We start from the raw sequence: 19,176 nt of genomic DNA on the forward strand, positions 1-19,176 counted from the left end.
TACCGTTATGGTTATGAGCTGCCAGATGCAGGGAAACCCATATCTATGAACAAGCCCGGCTCCCTTATCAGTATACAAACTTCTATGCAGGTCTGACATTCTGCAGGTTCCTACCTCGTCAGTTGCGATGCTTGGTTGATAATTAAATAAACCTATTTATTCTTACCCGTACCCATTAAAAATAGTTACTCATTATAATTTACAAGCTAGGTTAGGTACTTCTATTCTAATACGATTAGGTTATTATTATATACACAAAATCACTTACTGCTAGAGTTCTCGTTTCTTAACAAGGGAGTTAATTATGTGTTCTTAGCGAAAAAGGTTTGGCAAACTGCCAGATATTTCTTAAATACCTATTAGGGTGTTGCTTATTTCGTCGAAGTAAAAGTTTTCTACGTCTCACCCGCTTAATGTAGTCTCTTTTAATAATAAAGAAAGAAACTTTTTTTTTTCAGAATTTATAATTGCGTTTTAGGGGTCGCTACCGAATTTTGAAAATTTGGGCCCTTCATACAAAATGTTTTTTTTTTTTTTAAGCGAGACGGTGAGTCAAGGTAACGGGTGTCCCATAAAGGACGCAAGATTTCAATTTGCCGCCATTTTTGTATCTTAGTGCTGGCAACCCTAAAAAAAAACTATTTGACAGCTGAAAGTTTAGGGTTTGTAATGTAGATTGCGCATTGGTCATGCTCGTTTTCCAGCACATCTTTTCAGATTAAAGCTAAGCGATTCTGCTGTTTGTGCACATTGTAATTTTAATGTATGTGATCTCGAACATATATTTTTCCATTGTCCTTTATTTAATTTACAAAGGCTATTGTTTGTTGCCATGTGTCTGGATACAGGTTTGTGAGTTCTGCCAAGCTCCGTTCAGGGCCTTTTGAAATATCAACAATTATATCCTGTAATCTATGAATTTGTTCTTCACACTATCGGCAGTCTGTAAATGATTGAAATAACCATAAAATGTATGTGAAATGTAATAACTTTTAGATTCATATCACATTGTATTGTGTATTAGTTAGATTTTAGGTATAAGCTGTATAATTACTTTTGTGTTTTATGTTTGAGCTGATGGCCAAGTTGCCAATGCTCGTAATAAATAAATAAAAAAATTGGGTTTGTAAAAATGGCGGGTTATACGAAAGATCAACGCGTTTTTATTATTGAACAATATTTCAAAAGTAATGAAAGTTTGGCGGGTACGGTTCGAAAATTCCTAGTCGTGTGATCTCTCGATTCGGTGATCAGAATTGGCCCCTTAGATCTTGCGATTTAACGCCTTTAGACTTCTTTTTAGGGTTATTTAACCCTCTGCAACTGTGGTGACTTTTTTTAGAGAGACTACTGATGTAGAGTCTATCAGACCTCATTTTCGATAATTCATTAAAAATAAACTAATAGCAAAATGGTAACTATTGTTTTATCAATCGATTATTCCATTAATAATTTAATAAATTAAATTGTAAAATGGGTTTAAAAACAAAATACATAAGAAAAATATAATAAATTTTAATGAGCTCACAGTTTCTTACAATTTGTACTAAGGCTCACAAAAAAAATATAAAAAAACTAAACAATCAACAGCTTCTAGTAAATTCAATAATTTTCCTACTTTTTAACATTGTACCTTACCTTATTGTTACCTGAAAGAAAAATTGAGAAAATCTAAAAACGGAATAAGGTAATAATCAGTTCTGAAGTTGGTACTTATTTTAAAGGTTTTTCCCTCGATCAGCCATCTAAAATATAATTATTTATGTGGTGACGTCTGATAGACACTATTCACACTATGGACAAGTACATAATTTTATGAGGTGAGGTCTGTCAGACCCAGGACTTATTGCTGTACTCACGTCTGTGGGACACCCACAGCTCATATCTCCCGGTGTGTGCACCGCATCGCCACACGGGCATCACTGCTGATGCCGCGAGTCGTTTTAGGAAGGTAATGAGCGAGACAGAGCTATATCACGCCATACGCTGTTATTCCAACAAAAAGTTTATTTGGCGGTGTCTGACAGACCGCACATCAGCCGCAGAGGGTTAAAATCTAAAGTCTATGCCAATAAGCCCATAACCACTCATGCTTTAAAAGAGGAAATTCGACGCTGCATCGGAGAAATTCAGCCGCATCTATGCAAAATGGTCATAGAAATTTTTGACAAGAGTGCGTATGCGCCAGCAGAGCCTAGGGGAACATTTGCCTGACGTATTATTCCACAAATAACCCTATTTTATGTATTTCAAGATTTTATATACAAATGTATTATAACGAATACAAAAATGTGTTTTTCATCAATTTCAAATCTTGCGTCCTTTTTGGGACATTGGGACACACTTATATGTATTTAGACCGCCTAAAACACGCATATGCTTTAAAAAAAATTAGGGGTGAAATAAAACCATGAAAACGGATTATATCGCGTATATTGAATTTATAATAGATCCCGACGTTTCGAACCCTTTACAGCGTTCGTGGTCAACGGGTGACTGAGGAAAAATTACAAAGTGCAAAAATACCCACATACTAAAATAATGAACAATCATAGACTACAAACTTTAATGCTGGTTGTACATGCAAAATCGGTTCATAAGGCTAGTTATACACTACAATTATTTTCAAGTAAGATATATATATATATACGCGATAAAAACTACGCCGGCTCCAACCCTACACCGATCCGATTTTGCATGTACAACCAGCATTAAAGTTTGTAGTCTATGATTGTTCATTATTTTAGTATGTGGGTATTTTTGCACTTTGTAAATTTTCCTCAGTCACCCGTTGACCACGAACGCTGTAAAGGATTCGAAACGTCGGGATGTATTATAAATTCAATATACGCGATATAATCCGTTTTCATAGTTTTATTTCATGAGTAACTATCGCGGTAACCGAAGACAATATTAAAAATTAGGGGTGTTATTTTATGTTAATCTGATGCACATTAATGTCCGCTGACTCGCAAAGAAAAACGAGAAAACGAAATATAAAAAAAAAACTTGTATGAAGGGTCCAAATATTCAAAATTCGGTAGCGACCCCTAAAATGTAATTGAAAATTCTGAAAAAAATCCACATTTGTTTTTTAATGGAAGAGACTAATTTAAGACATAGAACATTTTAAGTTCGAAGAAATAAGCAACACCCTATTACCTAGTTATGCAATAAAAAATAAAATAAAAGCTTTAATAATCAGGTCTAAATACTGAAATGCAGATTTCATATAGTTCTTTTATAATTTAGTGTTTGAATCACAGATCTAGAATAATGCTAACACCAAAGATAGATATAACTCCGTAATAGATAGATACAGTCTAAGGAAAAAACGTGCCTCGAAAATCAAGAAAATTTGATTCTCGTTCAGAGGGCGCTACTAGTTTTGGCCTACAGTCGAATAGATGGCGTTGACGGTTTCGTTTGTTATTTAACAATTTTAACGCATATCAGTGAAAGAACATGGGTCAAAATCATAAAAATAATTAATGCAAATAAAAAAAATCATTTATCTATATTTAAATACATTCTATCGTATTTTTATAAATCTTCATTTTTAGTTTTAAAGTGTGTCGACAGATGGCAGTGAATTTACTGGGGTTACAAAATTTACTATGACAGTACCGCTCTAGTATAGACCTGTACCGCTGGCTATATTTTGACCCCTAGGTTATAAAAATATTAAAGTCAATTCTGTTTTCGCTTATGAATACTTTGTTAAGATGTAAATCTTACATTTTGTTTTGTGTCATATATATAATTTGCTTTTCTAGTAATTTGTTATTTTGTGGTAATTATTTTTTATTTTGAATTATCTTGGAGAAAAAAATATTCGAGAGAACACATGTAACTGTGTTGCATTTAGGATAGTGTTTTTAGTGTGAAAACATAGTTTGTGTCAATTACGTCCACTGCAATCTGATACTATGTCATAATATTCTAAATGACACAAAAAAAAATTAGAGTTAAAAAAAATTACTTAGGTCGAATTTAATCGTTTAAATAGGTCCATTAAATGATTTTGTGTCTTATTAAGGCATAGCTTCATAAGATATTTGATGATTTTGTTGTAACAGGCTGTCACTGTTACAAAAGAATATTAAAGATATTAGAGTTTACATCTTATTAATTTGAAATACAAGATAAATAAGATGTATGAATTTGTGTCACTTGCATCCACTGCATAAACAAATATTACAAAAATATTATTTGCGTTCAAACGAAGCTAGCGGGCGGTCTGAATGGGCAACGGAGGCCGTGCAGGGTGGGGCCGCGGCGTGACCTTGCCGTACGCAACGCATGTTTACTTCGCCTGTGCGCCAAATTAACGCAACTTATTCAAAGAAGTTACGCAAACAACACAACAACAAGCAACAAGCAAGCAAAGAATGCGTCGAATTATCTTTTACCTATTTAAAACTTATAGATATTGTACAATGTCACCATTATGCAAAAGAACTGTAAGTACATGTTTGATTTGCGAGCGAGCTGGCAACATTGCGCAGGGAAATCTTAAAAATATCGCGTTTACGTGAACGCCACATACATTTGTGACAGTGATAGGGAAAAGGTACCACTAAAGTAAAATTTGGTTATTAATACCGTGACTTTCTTTCATTCTTTGATAAAAAAAATTGCTATTTATGCAACAAGTGCGGAAGTCATCTTTACGCACGTGTATCATACAACGTTTTACTATGCATTGTGCGAGTAAATAAAAAAACATGTCATGGCAAATAAGTTAATTATTAAAAGGAGTGTTTTAAATCGACACGAGTTGCGAATTACTTATTCGCACGTGTATCGTACGTTTTACAGTACATATGGCCCTTTAAACTTTCGACATAATTATGCACGGTAAGTGCTCTTTTCCGCACTAGTGCGAGAAAGTAGCACCATATGTACTGTAAAAAAAAATTGAAAACAAAAAGCACTAGTGCGGAAAAGCAGTACTTTCCGCACGATATGGCTCCGTAGGAAACGCACTTTTCGAGCACATGCATTGTAAAAAAATATATAGGACTGTATCTCCTTAATCCTTAATTAAAACTTTAAAAAAAAAACAGGAAAAAACTTTATAGAGCTATTATAGCTATATATATAGATATAATATCTCCTAAACCGTGCGTGGTGGCGCAAAAATAATAAAAATTTCGTTCCCCTTTATGAAGCCCCAAAGCAATATACTAAAAACACAATGAAAAAAAAGAAAAAAAATAACAAAAAAACTTTATAGGGCTGTATCTCCTACACCGTGCATCGTAGCGCAAAAATAATTAAAAAAATCCCTTTAAGAAACCCCTAATTAAGATTGAAAAACGCAAAAAAGAAAAAGAGGAAAAAAAATCATTTTAGGGCTGTATCTCCTAAACCGTGCGTCGTAGCGCAAAAATAATAAAATTTTCGTTCCCCTTTACGGAACCCCAAAGTAATATACAAAAAACACAATGAAAAAAAAAAACAAAAAAAACTTTATAGGGCTGTATCTCCTAAACCGTCGTAGCGCAAAAATAATCAAATTTTCGTTCCCCTTTGTGGAACCCCAAACTAATATACAAAAAGCACAATGAAAAAAAAAAACAAAAAAAAAATCTTTATAGGGCTGCATCTCCTAAATCGTGCATCGTAGCGCAAAAATAATCAATTTTTCGTTCCCCTTTAAGGATCCCTTAATTAATACTTAAAAAAAAAAACAAAAAAAAACAGGAAAAAATCTTTATAGAGCTATATCTCCTAAACCGTGCGTGGTAGCGCAAAAAGAACAAAATTTTCGTTCCCCTTTACGGAACCCCAAAATAATATACAAAAAACACAATGAAAAATAAAAAACAACAAAAAAAATCTTTATAGGGCTGCATCTCCTAAACCGTGCATCGTAGCACAAAAATAATCAAATTTTCGTTCCCCTTTAAGAAACCCTTAATTAAAACTTAAAAAAAAACCAGGAAAAAAAACTTTATAGAGCTATTATAGCTATATATATAGATATAATATCTCCTAAACCGTGCGTGGTGGCGCAAAAATAATAAAATTTTCGTTCCCCTTTATGCAACCCATAATTTATATTTAAAAAAAAACGCAAAATTAAAAAAAAAACATCTCATCATTATCTCTTAAACCATGCGTCGTAGTGCAAAAATAATTTAAAAAAATCCCTTTAAGAAACCCGTAATTAATACTTTAAAAAAAAACAAAAAAACCAGGAAAAAAAACTTTATAGAGCTGTATCTCCTAAACCGTGCGTGGTACCGCAAAAACAATAAAATTTTCGTTCCCCTTTATGCAACCCATAATTTATATTTAAAAAAAACGCAAAATTTAAAAAAAAAATCTTTATAGGGCTGTATCTCCTAAACCATGCGTCGTAGCGCAAAAATAATAAAATTTTCGTTCCCCTTTATGCAACCCATAATTTATATTTAAAAAAAAACGCAAAATTTAAAAAAAAAATCATTATAGGGCTGTATCTCTTAAACCATGCGTCGTAGCGCAAAAATAATTTAAAAAACCCCTTTAAGAAACCCGTAATTAATACTTAAAAAACCAGGAAAAAAACTTTATAGAGCTGTATCTCCTAAACCGTGCGTGGTACCGCAAAAACAATAAAATTTTCGTTCCCCTTTATGCAACCCATAATTTATATTTAAAAAAAACGCAAAATTAAAAAAAAATCTTTATAGGGCTGTATCTCCTAAACCATGTGTCGTAGCGCAAAAATAATAAAATTTTCGTTCCCCTTTATGAAACCCCAAAGTAATATACAAAAAACACAATGTAAAAAAGTAAAAAAGAAAAAAAAACAATAAAAAAATCTTTATAGGGCTGTATCTCCTAAACCATGCGTCGTAGCGCAAAAATAATAAAATTTTCGTTCCCCTTTATGCAACCCATAATTTATATTTAAAAAAAAACGCAAAATTTAAAAAAAAAATCATTATAGGGCTGTATCTCTTAAACCATGCGTCGTAGCGCAAAAATAATTTAAAAAAACCCCTTTAAGAAACCTGTAATTAATACTTAAAAAAAAAAACAAAAAAAAAACCAGGAAAAAAAACTTTATAGAGCTGTATCTCCTAAACCGTGCGTGGTACCGCAAAAACAATAAAATTTTCGTTCCCCTTTATGCAACTCATAATTTATATTTAAAAAAACGCAAAATTTAAAAAAAAAATCTTTATAGGGCTGTATCTCCTAAACCATGCGTCGTAGCGCAAAAATAATAAAATTTTCGTTCCCCTTTATGAAGCCCCAAAATAATATACAAAAACACAAGAAAAAGAAAGAAAAAAATAATAACAAAAAAACTTTATAGGGCTGTATCTCCTAAACCGTGCATCGTAGCGCAAAAATAATCAATATCCGTTCCCCTTTAAGAAGCCCCTAATTATGATTTAAAAACGCAAAAAAGAAAAAGAGAAAAAATCATTTTAGGGCTTTATCTCCTAAACCGTGCGTCGTAGCGCAAAAATAATAAAATTTTCGTTCCCCTTTATGTAACCATTAATTTATACAAAAAAAAACGCAAAAAAAAAAAGTTTTTTTTATAGGGCTTGATCTCCTAAACCATGCGTCGTAGCGCAAAAATAATTAAATTTTCGTTCCCCTTTATGAAACCCCAAAGTAATATACAAAAAACACAATGTAAAAAAGAAAAAAACAATAAAAAAAACTTTATAGGGCTGTATCTCCTAAACCGTGCGTCGTAGCGCAAAAATAATCAAATTTTCTTTCCTCTTTATTCAACCCTTAATTTATATTTAAAAAAAAAACGCTTTCACTAAACTGCTGTAACTCGGAAACTTAGAATCCACAAAGGGGACTTTACTAAATTATGACACATATTAAAGCCTGACCAGTAATATATGATCATTGTCAAGAGGGCGCTGTTCAATCTCATGTATAGGGTGACAGTTCAGTATAGTATGAAAAAAATATTGTATTTAATGAACATCATCATCAATGTAATTAATGTTGCTTGCCACGCTTAAACATAACAAAAATCACAATAAATTGCGTCTTAAAATAAACTTAAAAAATCTACTAAAAATCGAAACAAAAGTAATTTTTAAGTCGCTGATGTGACATTCTCAATCAAAAGGTAGGTACCACTTTGTCGTTTACCATAAAGACGAAATTTGATTATATCTTTATACAAATAACCCGTCAGAGAAAGTGGTACCTTTTGATTAGGAACGTCACAAATGTTGGTCAGTATGAGGAGTGCAGCCTACAGTTTATTTTTAATTATATTTATATACCTACTACGGTAAGATTGATAAGACAATGTAATTATGCCTCCGAATGAAATAAATACACTGTATCGCAAAACTAAGTGGCGAGACAGCTCATAATGCCATCTCTTGGTTGGTCTTAACTTAACAAGGGTAAAGGAGATAGTATTAAGATCTCAGTCGCCGGCTGATATTGCGGCAAGTATAATAAGCACCCCACCCGCGTAGGTACCCTTCCCCGCGCACGCCCTTCTTGCTCAATTGAGTTTTATTAAAATAGTAAAAAAACCGTGGATCAAAATGACCCAAATTATGAATGATGTCTCAATGTGGTATTATAATATTATAGACGTAAACTTAATAATATGAATTTTTTTTTGTGGCAGATACAGGGTGTTAATTAGAAAAAAATTTTTTTTAAATAAAAGCGGTGGATGAATTTGACACAGATTTGTTTGAATAACATATAACAATGTTCTGTAAAGTACAACACTTCACTTACCGACTCTAATATTTTTTTAGGCGTTTTAGGATCAATATTAGGTATTTATTAAATGCCATTATACCCGTGGATGAAAATGACACAAAATGCGTGTGTACGTCGGAAGCCACTTTGCCTTTACAGGGAAACAAAGAATTTCGTCTCGAATATTTTTTTTACAGAATGCTGATTGAAAAAAGAAATACCTAAATTTCTACCTAAGCAAATACCTAGGATGACACAAAATATTATTTTTAGGTTTAGTATATGGTCTGGAAACTATATATAAAAAATAAGCAACATTAATATTCTTATAACCTCAGAAGTTATTGGTACAGGTCTAAGTATAAGTTACTCTATGCTAACACTTACGTTGTAAATTTCTGTTGCCTCAGGCTGCGAGTTCATCAATGTGTATACCTACAGCGTGTATTTAAGAACAGCAGCAGCAATGCACCTTTGGTAAGTATTTATTTCTTTTAGCTACTCTTATGGGCAGGGCAGTCATTCAGAAGTTGTCTAGTTTAGATCTACATCCTACCCTTATGCTGAGATAACATGCAAACAATGTTGGCTGACTGGCACCAGGTTTAGTCTACTCGACAAGTTCAAAATGGTTAAAAATAGAAATACTACCTACTCCTAAAAATACGTGTGATGCCTCATTGGATTCGGAATGATGTATAGAAAAATGTTTTTGAAGCTTTTATTAGCACACAAAAAGATTCAAAAGTTATAGACGATCATTCAATCGAACAAGAAAAAAACGACCTTGTCGTTCGATCGATCGGACTACAAGGAAATCAATTTTCCTATTAATTCGATAATCGGGCTACGAGAACTTCCGAGCCAGCGGGAAAAAAATATTTCTAGTCCGATTGATCGAACAAGCCGATAGGACCGTGCGGCGTAAGGGAAAGAAGCTATTTCTTTTTTCGCCAATATCTTAAAAAGTATTAATATTTAACCCTTAAATGCACATTGTTGCCAAATGTATACAAAGCATTGGACAGCTCACAGATTCAGCAGAAAAAAGCTTAAGTTTCTGAACGCACCTAAACCAAACGCCAAGTAGTAGTAGTAATTTTTTAAATCATGCATTTAAGGGGGGGAGTCCGAGTAAAACAATAGTTTCACCACACCAACACAACGAAAATACTAACTGTAAAATATCAAACAAAATTAAAGCAAATCGATTCAAAATGAATGTTATTTAAAAAAAAAATAGTAAAAATATTTCGCCTAACAAGATCCCGTCATAAAAGTTTTCACAAAATGAATACTTTGTTTAAAATAAATTATAGAATAAGTGAAAATTAAAAGGAGCATTCCATGAAACTGTCTACCGTTGTCTCGTACAAACGCGATTTTTTTAAAGATTTGCAGCTATAAGTATCCTTTACAATGACAAATGGTCATTATATAGGTATATGCACAGAAAAATAATTGCCTGCTTTAAAGCTGCTGCCTGTTCCACATACATGTATGCGGATGACACTTGCTTACTGTATGCTGATAAAGACCTTAGTAAAATACAGACTTACATACAGCAGGACTTCGAAAATGTACTCAAATGGTCTCACGATAACGGTATAATATTGAACACCGAAAAAACCAAATTTCTACTCATACAATTACCATATATAAAAACAAGTCAAGAGCCCATTAAAATTATTGGTCATACATACGATTGTTTACATATCGAGAAGCGTGACTGTAAATGTAACTTAATAGAAGTAGTTGATAAATTTAAATACTTAGGCCTAACTATAGATATTGTACAAAAAAAGTGTATCAGAATTATTATAGTAAATATGAAACAAATGCAGAGCTGCCGAACCTATTTTAAGGAACTAGGAATCTTGACACTAGCCTGCTTATATATCTTGGAAGTATGTAAGTTTGCAAAAGCCCATAGCCATTTTTTCTTACAAGCCAAAGAACGACACACAAAGCCGCTAAACCTTCGACAAAATAACAACCTCGCGATACCCACATCTAACCTAACATTATATCACTCAGGACCTCACATGACGTGCATTAAAATATATAAAAAAATTCCACAAGCAATAAAATCAATAGAAAATCCCAAATCATTTGAAACCACCTTAAATAAATACTTATTAGATAAAAGTTATTACTCTCTGCAGGAGTTTTTCGATGATACTATGCGAAAAAAGTAGAATGTTAGTTTTTTTTTTGCAATGTAATTAATAAGATTAATTGTATAAGTATTTATATAATAATTTGCTGTGCCCTTACAGGGTCTGTATTCTTGTAATTTGTAATACTATGAGCAATAAATATGATTGAATTTGATAAACACATTAATTGGAAAATACACATAGATACAGTATACTACGGTCTATATTGTGTAAAATTATTAGTTTAAAAAATATAGTTAATAATAATATATTACGAATGTTATACCATGCACTGGCTGACGCTGTAATTGGATACGGGTTAATAGCTTATGGACGCACCTTCAAAACTTATTTGGATAAAATATTAAACTTACAACTACGATTGATAAAAAATATTAGACAAAATAACTAGAGCAAACTGTAGTAACGATTACACGATCTTATTTAAGAAATTGAACACCCTGCCAGTGCATGATAAAGTTAAGTACTTAATAGCAACTGATCAATTTAAAAATCCCAAATTCAAAACTCCGCGAGTATACACCCGAGCGCCGAGGGGGTTAAAGCGTCGTAAATACGTGGAACCAAAGATAGATATAGATATAACTCCGTAATAGATGGATACAGTCTAAGGAAAAAACGTGCCTCGAGAATCAAGAAAATTTGATTCTCGTTCAGAGGGCGCTACTAGCTTTGGCCTACTGTCGTATAGATGGCGTTGACGGTTTCGTTTGTTATTTAACAATTTTAACGCATATCAGTGAAAGTACATGGGTCAAAATCATAAAAATAATTAATGCAAATAAAAAAAATCATTTATCCATATTTAAATACATTTTATCGTATTTTTATAAACCTTCATTTTTAGTTTTAAAGTGTGTCGACAGATGGCAGTGAATTAACTGGGGTTACAAAATTTACTATGACAGTACCGCTCTAGTATAAGTTACTCTATGGTGGAACCAACCGCTGGCAACTACTATGGTAAAAGGACGCGCAAGTATATCACACCGCGAATATTGAACAATTTATCAATAGAAGACGAGTGTGCTAGTAAAAACATTTTTAAATCAAAAATTAAGAAGTTGCTATTGGGTACAACGCATGACTAAATATATAAGATAGGTAAATATTGTATATAAATAAATGTTCTTTATTGCACCAAAATTATACATTTTACATACATGTAAAACTACAAAGAAATTTTTAAAGAAAAACAACATATATACCTACAACTTACACTGTGTTAATGTAATATAAAAGTATGTATTAACCTTAGTAATATAAGTTAATCATTAAATTTAGATTAAGGTACTAACATTGAAAATGAGTGCATCATTTAGCCGTTAAACGCAAGTTTGACGAACTTAGTATAAGTTTAAAATGTATTATACTTTTTTGAAAAAAATAAATAAATAAATAAAAATGCCTGTTCGCGAGCCTAACGCCACCTAGCGGGCTTCCCAAGAAGAGGCGGAGTTCCAACCACGGCCGCGCGGGAGCGCGGCGATAGCCCCACACTTTACCATCTACACGGCACGACACACAAGCCGCTCACGCGATTATTTTTGCATTTTATATAAAATCGCTACAAGTTCAAACTTTTTGTCAAATTCATTTAATATAATTTAAAATAAAAACAATTCGTAAAATCAAAATAAGAAGCCGTCATTGAAGAGCCCCGCCTGCTGTTCCTGAGACCTCCTGAATCGCTAACCTCCCAAACATTGGACCTTCGAGCCGGAAGCTATCAACCAGCGCCAGGATCAGCAAGAAACGGTCAGGCCATCCATTCTTCACCTTCTTCCCTTCAATCGGCATTGTGCTAATATCGTGTCTATTTTGTAACCTTCCAGCGTCGAGCACGTGTCGCGTGGTGCACGCGGCCGCCATTACGTGCCGACAACGAGTTTCGGGAATAAACTGTAAGTGCTTTACATTCTCTCTCACACACCATGGCTACTCCTAAATCAGTGACTCCAATTTCTTTAACTATTGATTTAAACGATCCGCGTATCTTGACGCAAAGACGAGGCACACTCAAGGGTAAACTCACGTTGTTCGCTAAATATGTCGCTACGCTTAATAAGGCTAATTTAACGAATATTCAAAAAGTCGAGTTGCAATTACGCATAAATAATGCCGCGAGTTATTATCAAGATTTCGATGTCGTTCAAACTAGAATCGAGGAGTTAGCAGAGTCGAGTGACCTCCCTAACCATTTAGAATACCGCGAAGAGTTTGAGGGGAAATATTATCAGACAGTGGCCGCAGCGTCCGAATTAGCTAACGTTGGCAACAGTCCCGCTGTTGCTAACGGCAGCGCCGCTGCCCCTGCCAGCGCAGATTCCGTAGGTTATAAGGTTAAATTACCTACGATATCACTCCCCACCTTCGACGGTTCGTACGAGCATTGGTTAGGGTTTAGGGACACGTATACTTCTCTGATACACGATTCTAAGGACCTGGGTGCCATACAAAAGTTCCATTACCTACGCGCAGCCCTAACCGGTACCGCTTTGGAAGTAATCAAGTCCTTGGAATTTTCAGCAGAGAACTATACGATCGCATGGGAGATTCTCGAAAACCGTTTCAATAATCATAGGTTACTAACACACAATTACGTAAAGTCACTTTTCAACACGCAATCATTAAACAAAGAATCTGCTACACAGATTAGAAAGCTGATTGACTCGGTGTTCCGTTCCCTTCGTGCCCTGAAGACCCTAGGAGAACCTACGGACTCCTGGGACACGCTAGTCATTTATTTAATTGTCACGAAACTAGACGCGGCTACGGAGCGCGAGTGGGAGGAACACAAGGGCTCGATCAACTCTAATCGGCAGGATTCTACCTCTCGTATTAAGCTAACTGATTTGATTACTTTTTTACAAAACCGTGCAGATATGTTGGAATCTATTGCGGCTAATCATTCCAAAAATACGCACTCAAATACGCATGAAAATAAAAAGTCATCAAATCAGTCGCAATCACACAATTTACACGCAACGCATAGTTATGCTTCTAGCTCCACGGTTTCACAATCACACACAAACAAATCCAGTTCCAAACGCACTTCGCCTCGCATTTGTCAAATGTGTAGCGCTAATCATCCGCTTTATTCGTGTAATAGTTTCCTTGATTTAACTGTTCCCGATCGAGTAAAATTAATTGAAGATAAGAAACTATGTCACAATTGTCTTCGCGCTGGTCACACAGTTGACAACTGCTTTTTTGGCCCGTGTAGGATCTGCCAGAAAAAACATAATAGCTTGATCCATAGCCTGAGTAGTGACAGTGACGGTGCATCCGCTACGGCTGGCAATGTAAACAATAAGCCACCGGCGAGTGCCGTCCCCGCCACCTCGACTTATCACACTCTCACACTTAATTCGCACACACTCTCACCGCCTTTAAAACCGGTATTAATGAGTACTGCAATAGCAGAAGTTGCCGATAGCAACAATAAATTACATAGGGCTAGAGTTTTTCTCGATAATGGCTCAGAACACAGTTATGTCACGCAATCTTTCATAGATAAATTAAATACGCCTTTGGTACAGTCCACTTGCAATATTTCAGGGTTAGGTAAATTAGTCACGCAAACCACACACTCGTGTCAGCTTAACCTACATTCTATTAAAGGTGACTACCATACACGCATCAATTGCATGGTACTCCCTGTCTTAACGGAACCACTGCCGTCAGCAGTGATAAGCGCGCATTCCATTCGCATTCCAGACAATATTCAACTCGCGGACCCTAATTATTTCAAATCATCAGATATTGATATATTGTTAGGCGGTGATTATTTCTGGGGCTTGTTAAATAAGGATAGATTTCCTCTCGCAGAAGGGCCTTATTTACAAGATACTAAACTTGGTTGGATCGTCGTGGGTCCGATAAATAATAAACGCATTAAATTAAATAAGACTACTTGTCATTTCACGCAAACTTTAGACACGCAATTAAAACAGTTTTGGGAGCTCGAGGAGGTTTCGAAGATAGGAGACGGACTGACAGACGACGAACGCGCATGTGAACAGCTGTTCGTTTCGACTACGCAACGCGATAAAGATGGTCGTTTTTTAGTACGTTTACCCCTAAAGGAATCAGCTGATGCGCTCGGCGATACCTACGATGTAGCTAGGAGTAGGTTTTTATCTTTAGAACGCAAACTCGAGCGGTTCCCCGAGCACAAAAAGATGTACTCCGATTTTATGCGTGAATACATTGAGCTAGGGCACATGTCACTTATACACACATACACAAAGCCTTACTGCTTTCTTGTACACCACTCTGTATTAAAAGATAGTCTCAGTACACGCTTAAGGGTTGTATTTAATGGATCAATGCCCACTAGTTCTGGGAAATCCCTGAACGATTTGCAATTAGTCGGGCCGACCATACAAAACGATATTTTTTCTATATTGTTACGTTTTCGCGAACATAAATACGTCGCCTGCGCAGACGTGGCGAAAATGTATAGACAAGTCCTTATTCAACCCGACCAACGGAACCTTCAACTAATATTGTGGCGAGAGAACCCTTCGGCGCCGCTAAATGTTTACCAACTTAATACGGTAACTTTCGGTACTTCTTCTGGGGCCTTTTTAGCCATCCGCTGTCTCAATCAGCTGGCAAAGGAATGTGCAGACGAAGCGGTCTCTCGTACTATATTGGAAGACTGTTACGTGGATGACCTAATTACAGGAAATAATGATAAACACGCTTTAATTGATATCTGTGAAAAGGTCACCGACGTACTGCAGTCAGGTTGCTTCCCACTTCGAAAATGGGTGTTTAACTTTGACGTTTCGGAATTTTCCTCGTCAAAAATTACGTCACGCGAATTATGTTTAGGCGACAACTGTCAAAGTAAAACACTCGGCTTAGGATGGACTAACAACACTGACGAATTTTATTACACGGCAAAAATACAAATGGATAATAATAACGAACCGATAACAAAACGCAAAATATTATCTGTAATTTCACAAATGTATGATCCTCTCGGGCTACTTTCGCCGGCCATAATTATTGCCAAAATTTTACTTCAAAAACTATGGCTTTACCGTTTAGATTGGGACTCGGAAGTACCTGAGGATGTCGCATCAGCCTGGCGTAGATACATACTCATACATACACAACACATACATAGCCTCCGCATTCCTCGTTATGTAATGAATGCGTCTGCGCATTGCACACAGCTGCACTTTTTTTGTGATGCTAGTCAAGCGGCCTATGGAGCCTGTGCATATGTACGTACGCTTTCGGGAAATAATAATGAGGTCATAACAGTGCATCTGTTGTGTTCGAAGAGTAAGGTCGCTCCCTTGAAATCCGTCAGTATCGCGAAACTTGAATTATTAGGCGCGCTGTTAGCTGCTAGGCTGTACTCGAAAGTAATTAAATCGCTTAAAGTGAAGTTCGATTCTGTGTATTTTTGGTGTGATAGCACAATCGTTCTTGGGTGGGTCCGAATGTCACCCCACACGCTTAAAACTTTTGTTCAAAACAGAGTGTCGGAGATAAACGAGTTAACCGGGAGCGCGCAGTGGTTACATGTAAGTAGCAAAAATAACGCAGCTGATTTAGTTAGCCGCGGCCTTGAACTTGACGCGCTTATTGATAATTCGTTCTGGTTCAATGGACCGCCCTTTTTGCATGAACCGGAATCCGACTGGTTACCTAGTACTTTATCTCGCACTTCGCAAATAATACCGGACGATTTACCTGAAATAAAAACAAATACAATTAGTATGACAAGCCAAATTAACACCGATGTATTCGAATTCGACAGGTTTTCGTCTTTTAACCGCTTACGGCGCGCGGGTGCTTATGTTTTGCGATTTATAAACAACACACGCATTACAAACAAAATAAATCGTAAAACTGGCCCGCTGACTGTTGACGAATTGAATGCATCGATGCAACATCTGGCGCGTCTTTCGCAAATGAAATCTTTTCCTGTTGAGTATGATAAGATGATAAATAACTTACCTGTTAAACACACGCGCGGTATTAATAAATTAAATGTCTTTTTAGACACAGATAAACTAATAAGGGTCGGTGGTCGTATTAGTAATGCGACTAGTTTTTCATACGACAAAAAACATCCGATTTTGCTTTGTTCGAAACATCGTTTCACACAGCTATTGTTTCAAAGTGAGCACATACGATTACTGCATGCGCCTCCTAGTCTCCTGCTTGCTACTATCAAAGACTGCTGGTGGCCTCTCGGAGGCACTAATTTAGCAAAGCGAGTGGTACGCACCTGTGTAACCTGCATTCGCATGAAGGCGAAGACGTTCGCGCCTATTATGGGTAACTTACCTTCACTACGGTTGGAACCCGGGTTCGCCTTTATGAGCTGCGGGGTAGACTACGCGGGGCCAGTATATGTACTTAACCGTAGGGGTAGGGGAGCGAAGCCTCAAAAGGCTTACATCTGTTTGATAGTATGCTTCACGACGCGCGCGGTTTATCTTGATTTGGTCACAAGTCTTAGTACCGAAGGATACCTACTCGCACTTAAACGCTTTATTTCGCGCCGTGGTAAGCCTAACGTCATATATTCGGACAATGGCCGGTGTTTTGTAGGGGCAATGAAAGAACTTTCATCGTTCCTACAAGGCAACGCGGATAATATTATTGAGTGTGCCGCTAATGATAACATTAATTTGCATTTTAACCCCCCTTATGCTCCACATATGTCAGGTTTGTGTGAGAGAGCTGTACAGTCTTGCAAATATCACCTGAAGCGCGTTATTGGCAACGCGAATTTAACTTTTGAGGAATTTAGCACGATTTTGGCTCAGTCCGAGGCCCTACTGAATTCCAGACCGATGCATCCTCTTTCCACAGACCCAAACGACCTTTCCGCATTAACCCCAGCTCATTTCCTTATTGGCCGACCGCTGACAGCGCCGCCTTGCAAGGACTTGACGGCAGAGACGGGCCGGCTCCCACGCTACGAGATGCTGGAGAAAATGCGACAACACTTTTGGCAGCGATGGTCGAAACAATACATTTCTGAGCTGCAGACCAGAACGAAATGGCAGACGCACGGCCAGGATATCGTTCACAACTCCTTAGTTCTGGTCAAAGAAGATAATCTACCACCCCTCAAATGGCGTTTGGGACGGGTGGTAGCTCTGTTCACAGGCCACGACAGAGTTTCCCGCGTCGCTGACGTAAAAACAGCGAGTGGGGTCATACGCAGGGCTTTTACCAAGCTTTGCCCTCTCTTGATGCCGCCAGAGAGTGAAGCTGCGCCAGCCCCATCCACATCACCACAATCACTTTGAAAGCGGGTGCTTTCAAGGCCGGGGGCATGTTCGCGAGCCTAACGCCACCTAGCGGGCTTCCCAAGAAGAGGCGGAGTTCCAACCACGGCCGCGCGGGAGCGCGGCGATAGCCCCACACTTTACCATCTACACGGCACGACACACAAGCCGCTCACGCGATTATTTTTGCATTTTATATAAAATCGCTACAAGTTCAAACTTTTTGTCAAATTCATTTAATATAATTTAAAATAAAAACAATTCGTAAAATCAAAATAAGAAGCCGTCATTGAAGAGCCCCGCCTGCTGTTCCTGAGACCTCCTGAATCGCTAACCTCCCAAACAATGCCGAAAAAAAAGTCGCAACACAGGAAATAAAATGCGTCTGACCGGGACAGCCCGTGGAATACTCCAAAAATTAAGGTAAAATTGTAAAATATAAAACAATATTACGACCAAAGCATACTATTACTTATTCTGGGACCAAAGTATTATTATTTTTTTAAATTTTATAACGTGCTCTTGTTAAGTACATATGTATATAATATAAGAATGGCTCTACGAAGCGAAACAAATTTACGATAATTATAAAAAAAAATAGTTTACAATAAAGAAGGAATAGAGAAAATTGTGTTAATTAACAATTACCTAACTTGTTGAAATCTTAACTTGACTTGATGTGACGTAATCGTTTTTTTTAATACAGTTGCTCAAAAAGTGGTACTTTTTGTGCTTTTTACTTTTTAGTTCCAAACTATACTTTCAAAACGCAGTTAAAATTGAATTTAGCGCGGAGCAGGTACCAGGGCCTTATGAGTTATGAGGAGGTGTCGTTGACCAACCCGCGCCGGGCCCGCGGCGGCCGCGGCCGGGGCGCGCACGAGTATGAAGGTATCGCGGGCTGCGGCAGCTCGCGTATCTTAGCTGTATAGGTACTTTTGGTTTTGGTTTGGTTTGGTGGTATGATTCTACTAATGATATATTAATTTATTATTTTTTCGCAATTGTATTAAAAAACGTCGTTTACA

The 19,176-nt window shown here is 36.4% G+C and overlaps 2 protein-coding genes across 2 annotated transcripts; both read left to right on the plus strand.

Moving 5' to 3' along the window:
* Positions 1 to 12,468: 12,468 nt before the first annotated feature.
* On the plus strand, positions 12,469 to 15,579 carry LOC134745684 (uncharacterized). Its single transcript, XM_063679801.1, has 3 exons — positions 12,469 to 12,638; positions 12,716 to 15,066; positions 15,573 to 15,579. Exons 2-3 carry the CDS (start codon positions 12,815 to 12,817, stop codon positions 15,577 to 15,579), a joined length of 2,259 nt encoding a protein of 752 aa, XP_063535871.1. The 5' UTR covers positions 12,469 to 12,638; positions 12,716 to 12,814.
* Positions 15,580 to 15,655: 76 nt separating this feature from the next.
* Positions 15,656 to 18,315, plus strand: LOC134745518 (uncharacterized). Its single transcript, XM_063679566.1, has 2 exons — positions 15,656 to 17,186; positions 17,727 to 18,315. The coding sequence occupies exons 1-2, from the start codon at positions 15,803 to 15,805 to the stop codon at positions 18,167 to 18,169; spliced, it is 1,827 nt and encodes a 608-aa protein (XP_063535636.1). The 5' UTR covers positions 15,656 to 15,802; the 3' UTR covers positions 18,170 to 18,315.
* The last annotated feature ends 861 nt before the right edge of the window (positions 18,316 to 19,176 follow it).

The sequence above is a fragment of the Cydia strobilella genome, chromosome 11 (assembly GCF_947568885.1).
Source record: "Cydia strobilella chromosome 11, ilCydStro3.1, whole genome shotgun sequence".
Lineage (NCBI taxonomy): Eukaryota > Metazoa > Arthropoda > Insecta > Lepidoptera > Tortricidae > Cydia > Cydia strobilella.

Coding starts and splice junctions, on each gene's coding strand:
- LOC134745518 (XM_063679566.1), top strand. CDS start 15,803: ATGGATAATAATAACGAACCGATAACAAAACGCAAAATATTATCTGTA. Junction 17,187..17,726: donor GACGTTCGCGCCTATTATGG/GTAACTTACCTT, acceptor CTCTTTCCACAG/ACCCAAACGACCTTTCCGCA.
- LOC134745684 (XM_063679801.1), top strand. CDS start 12,815: ATGGCTACTCCTAAATCAGTGACTCCAATTTCTTTAACTATTGATTTA.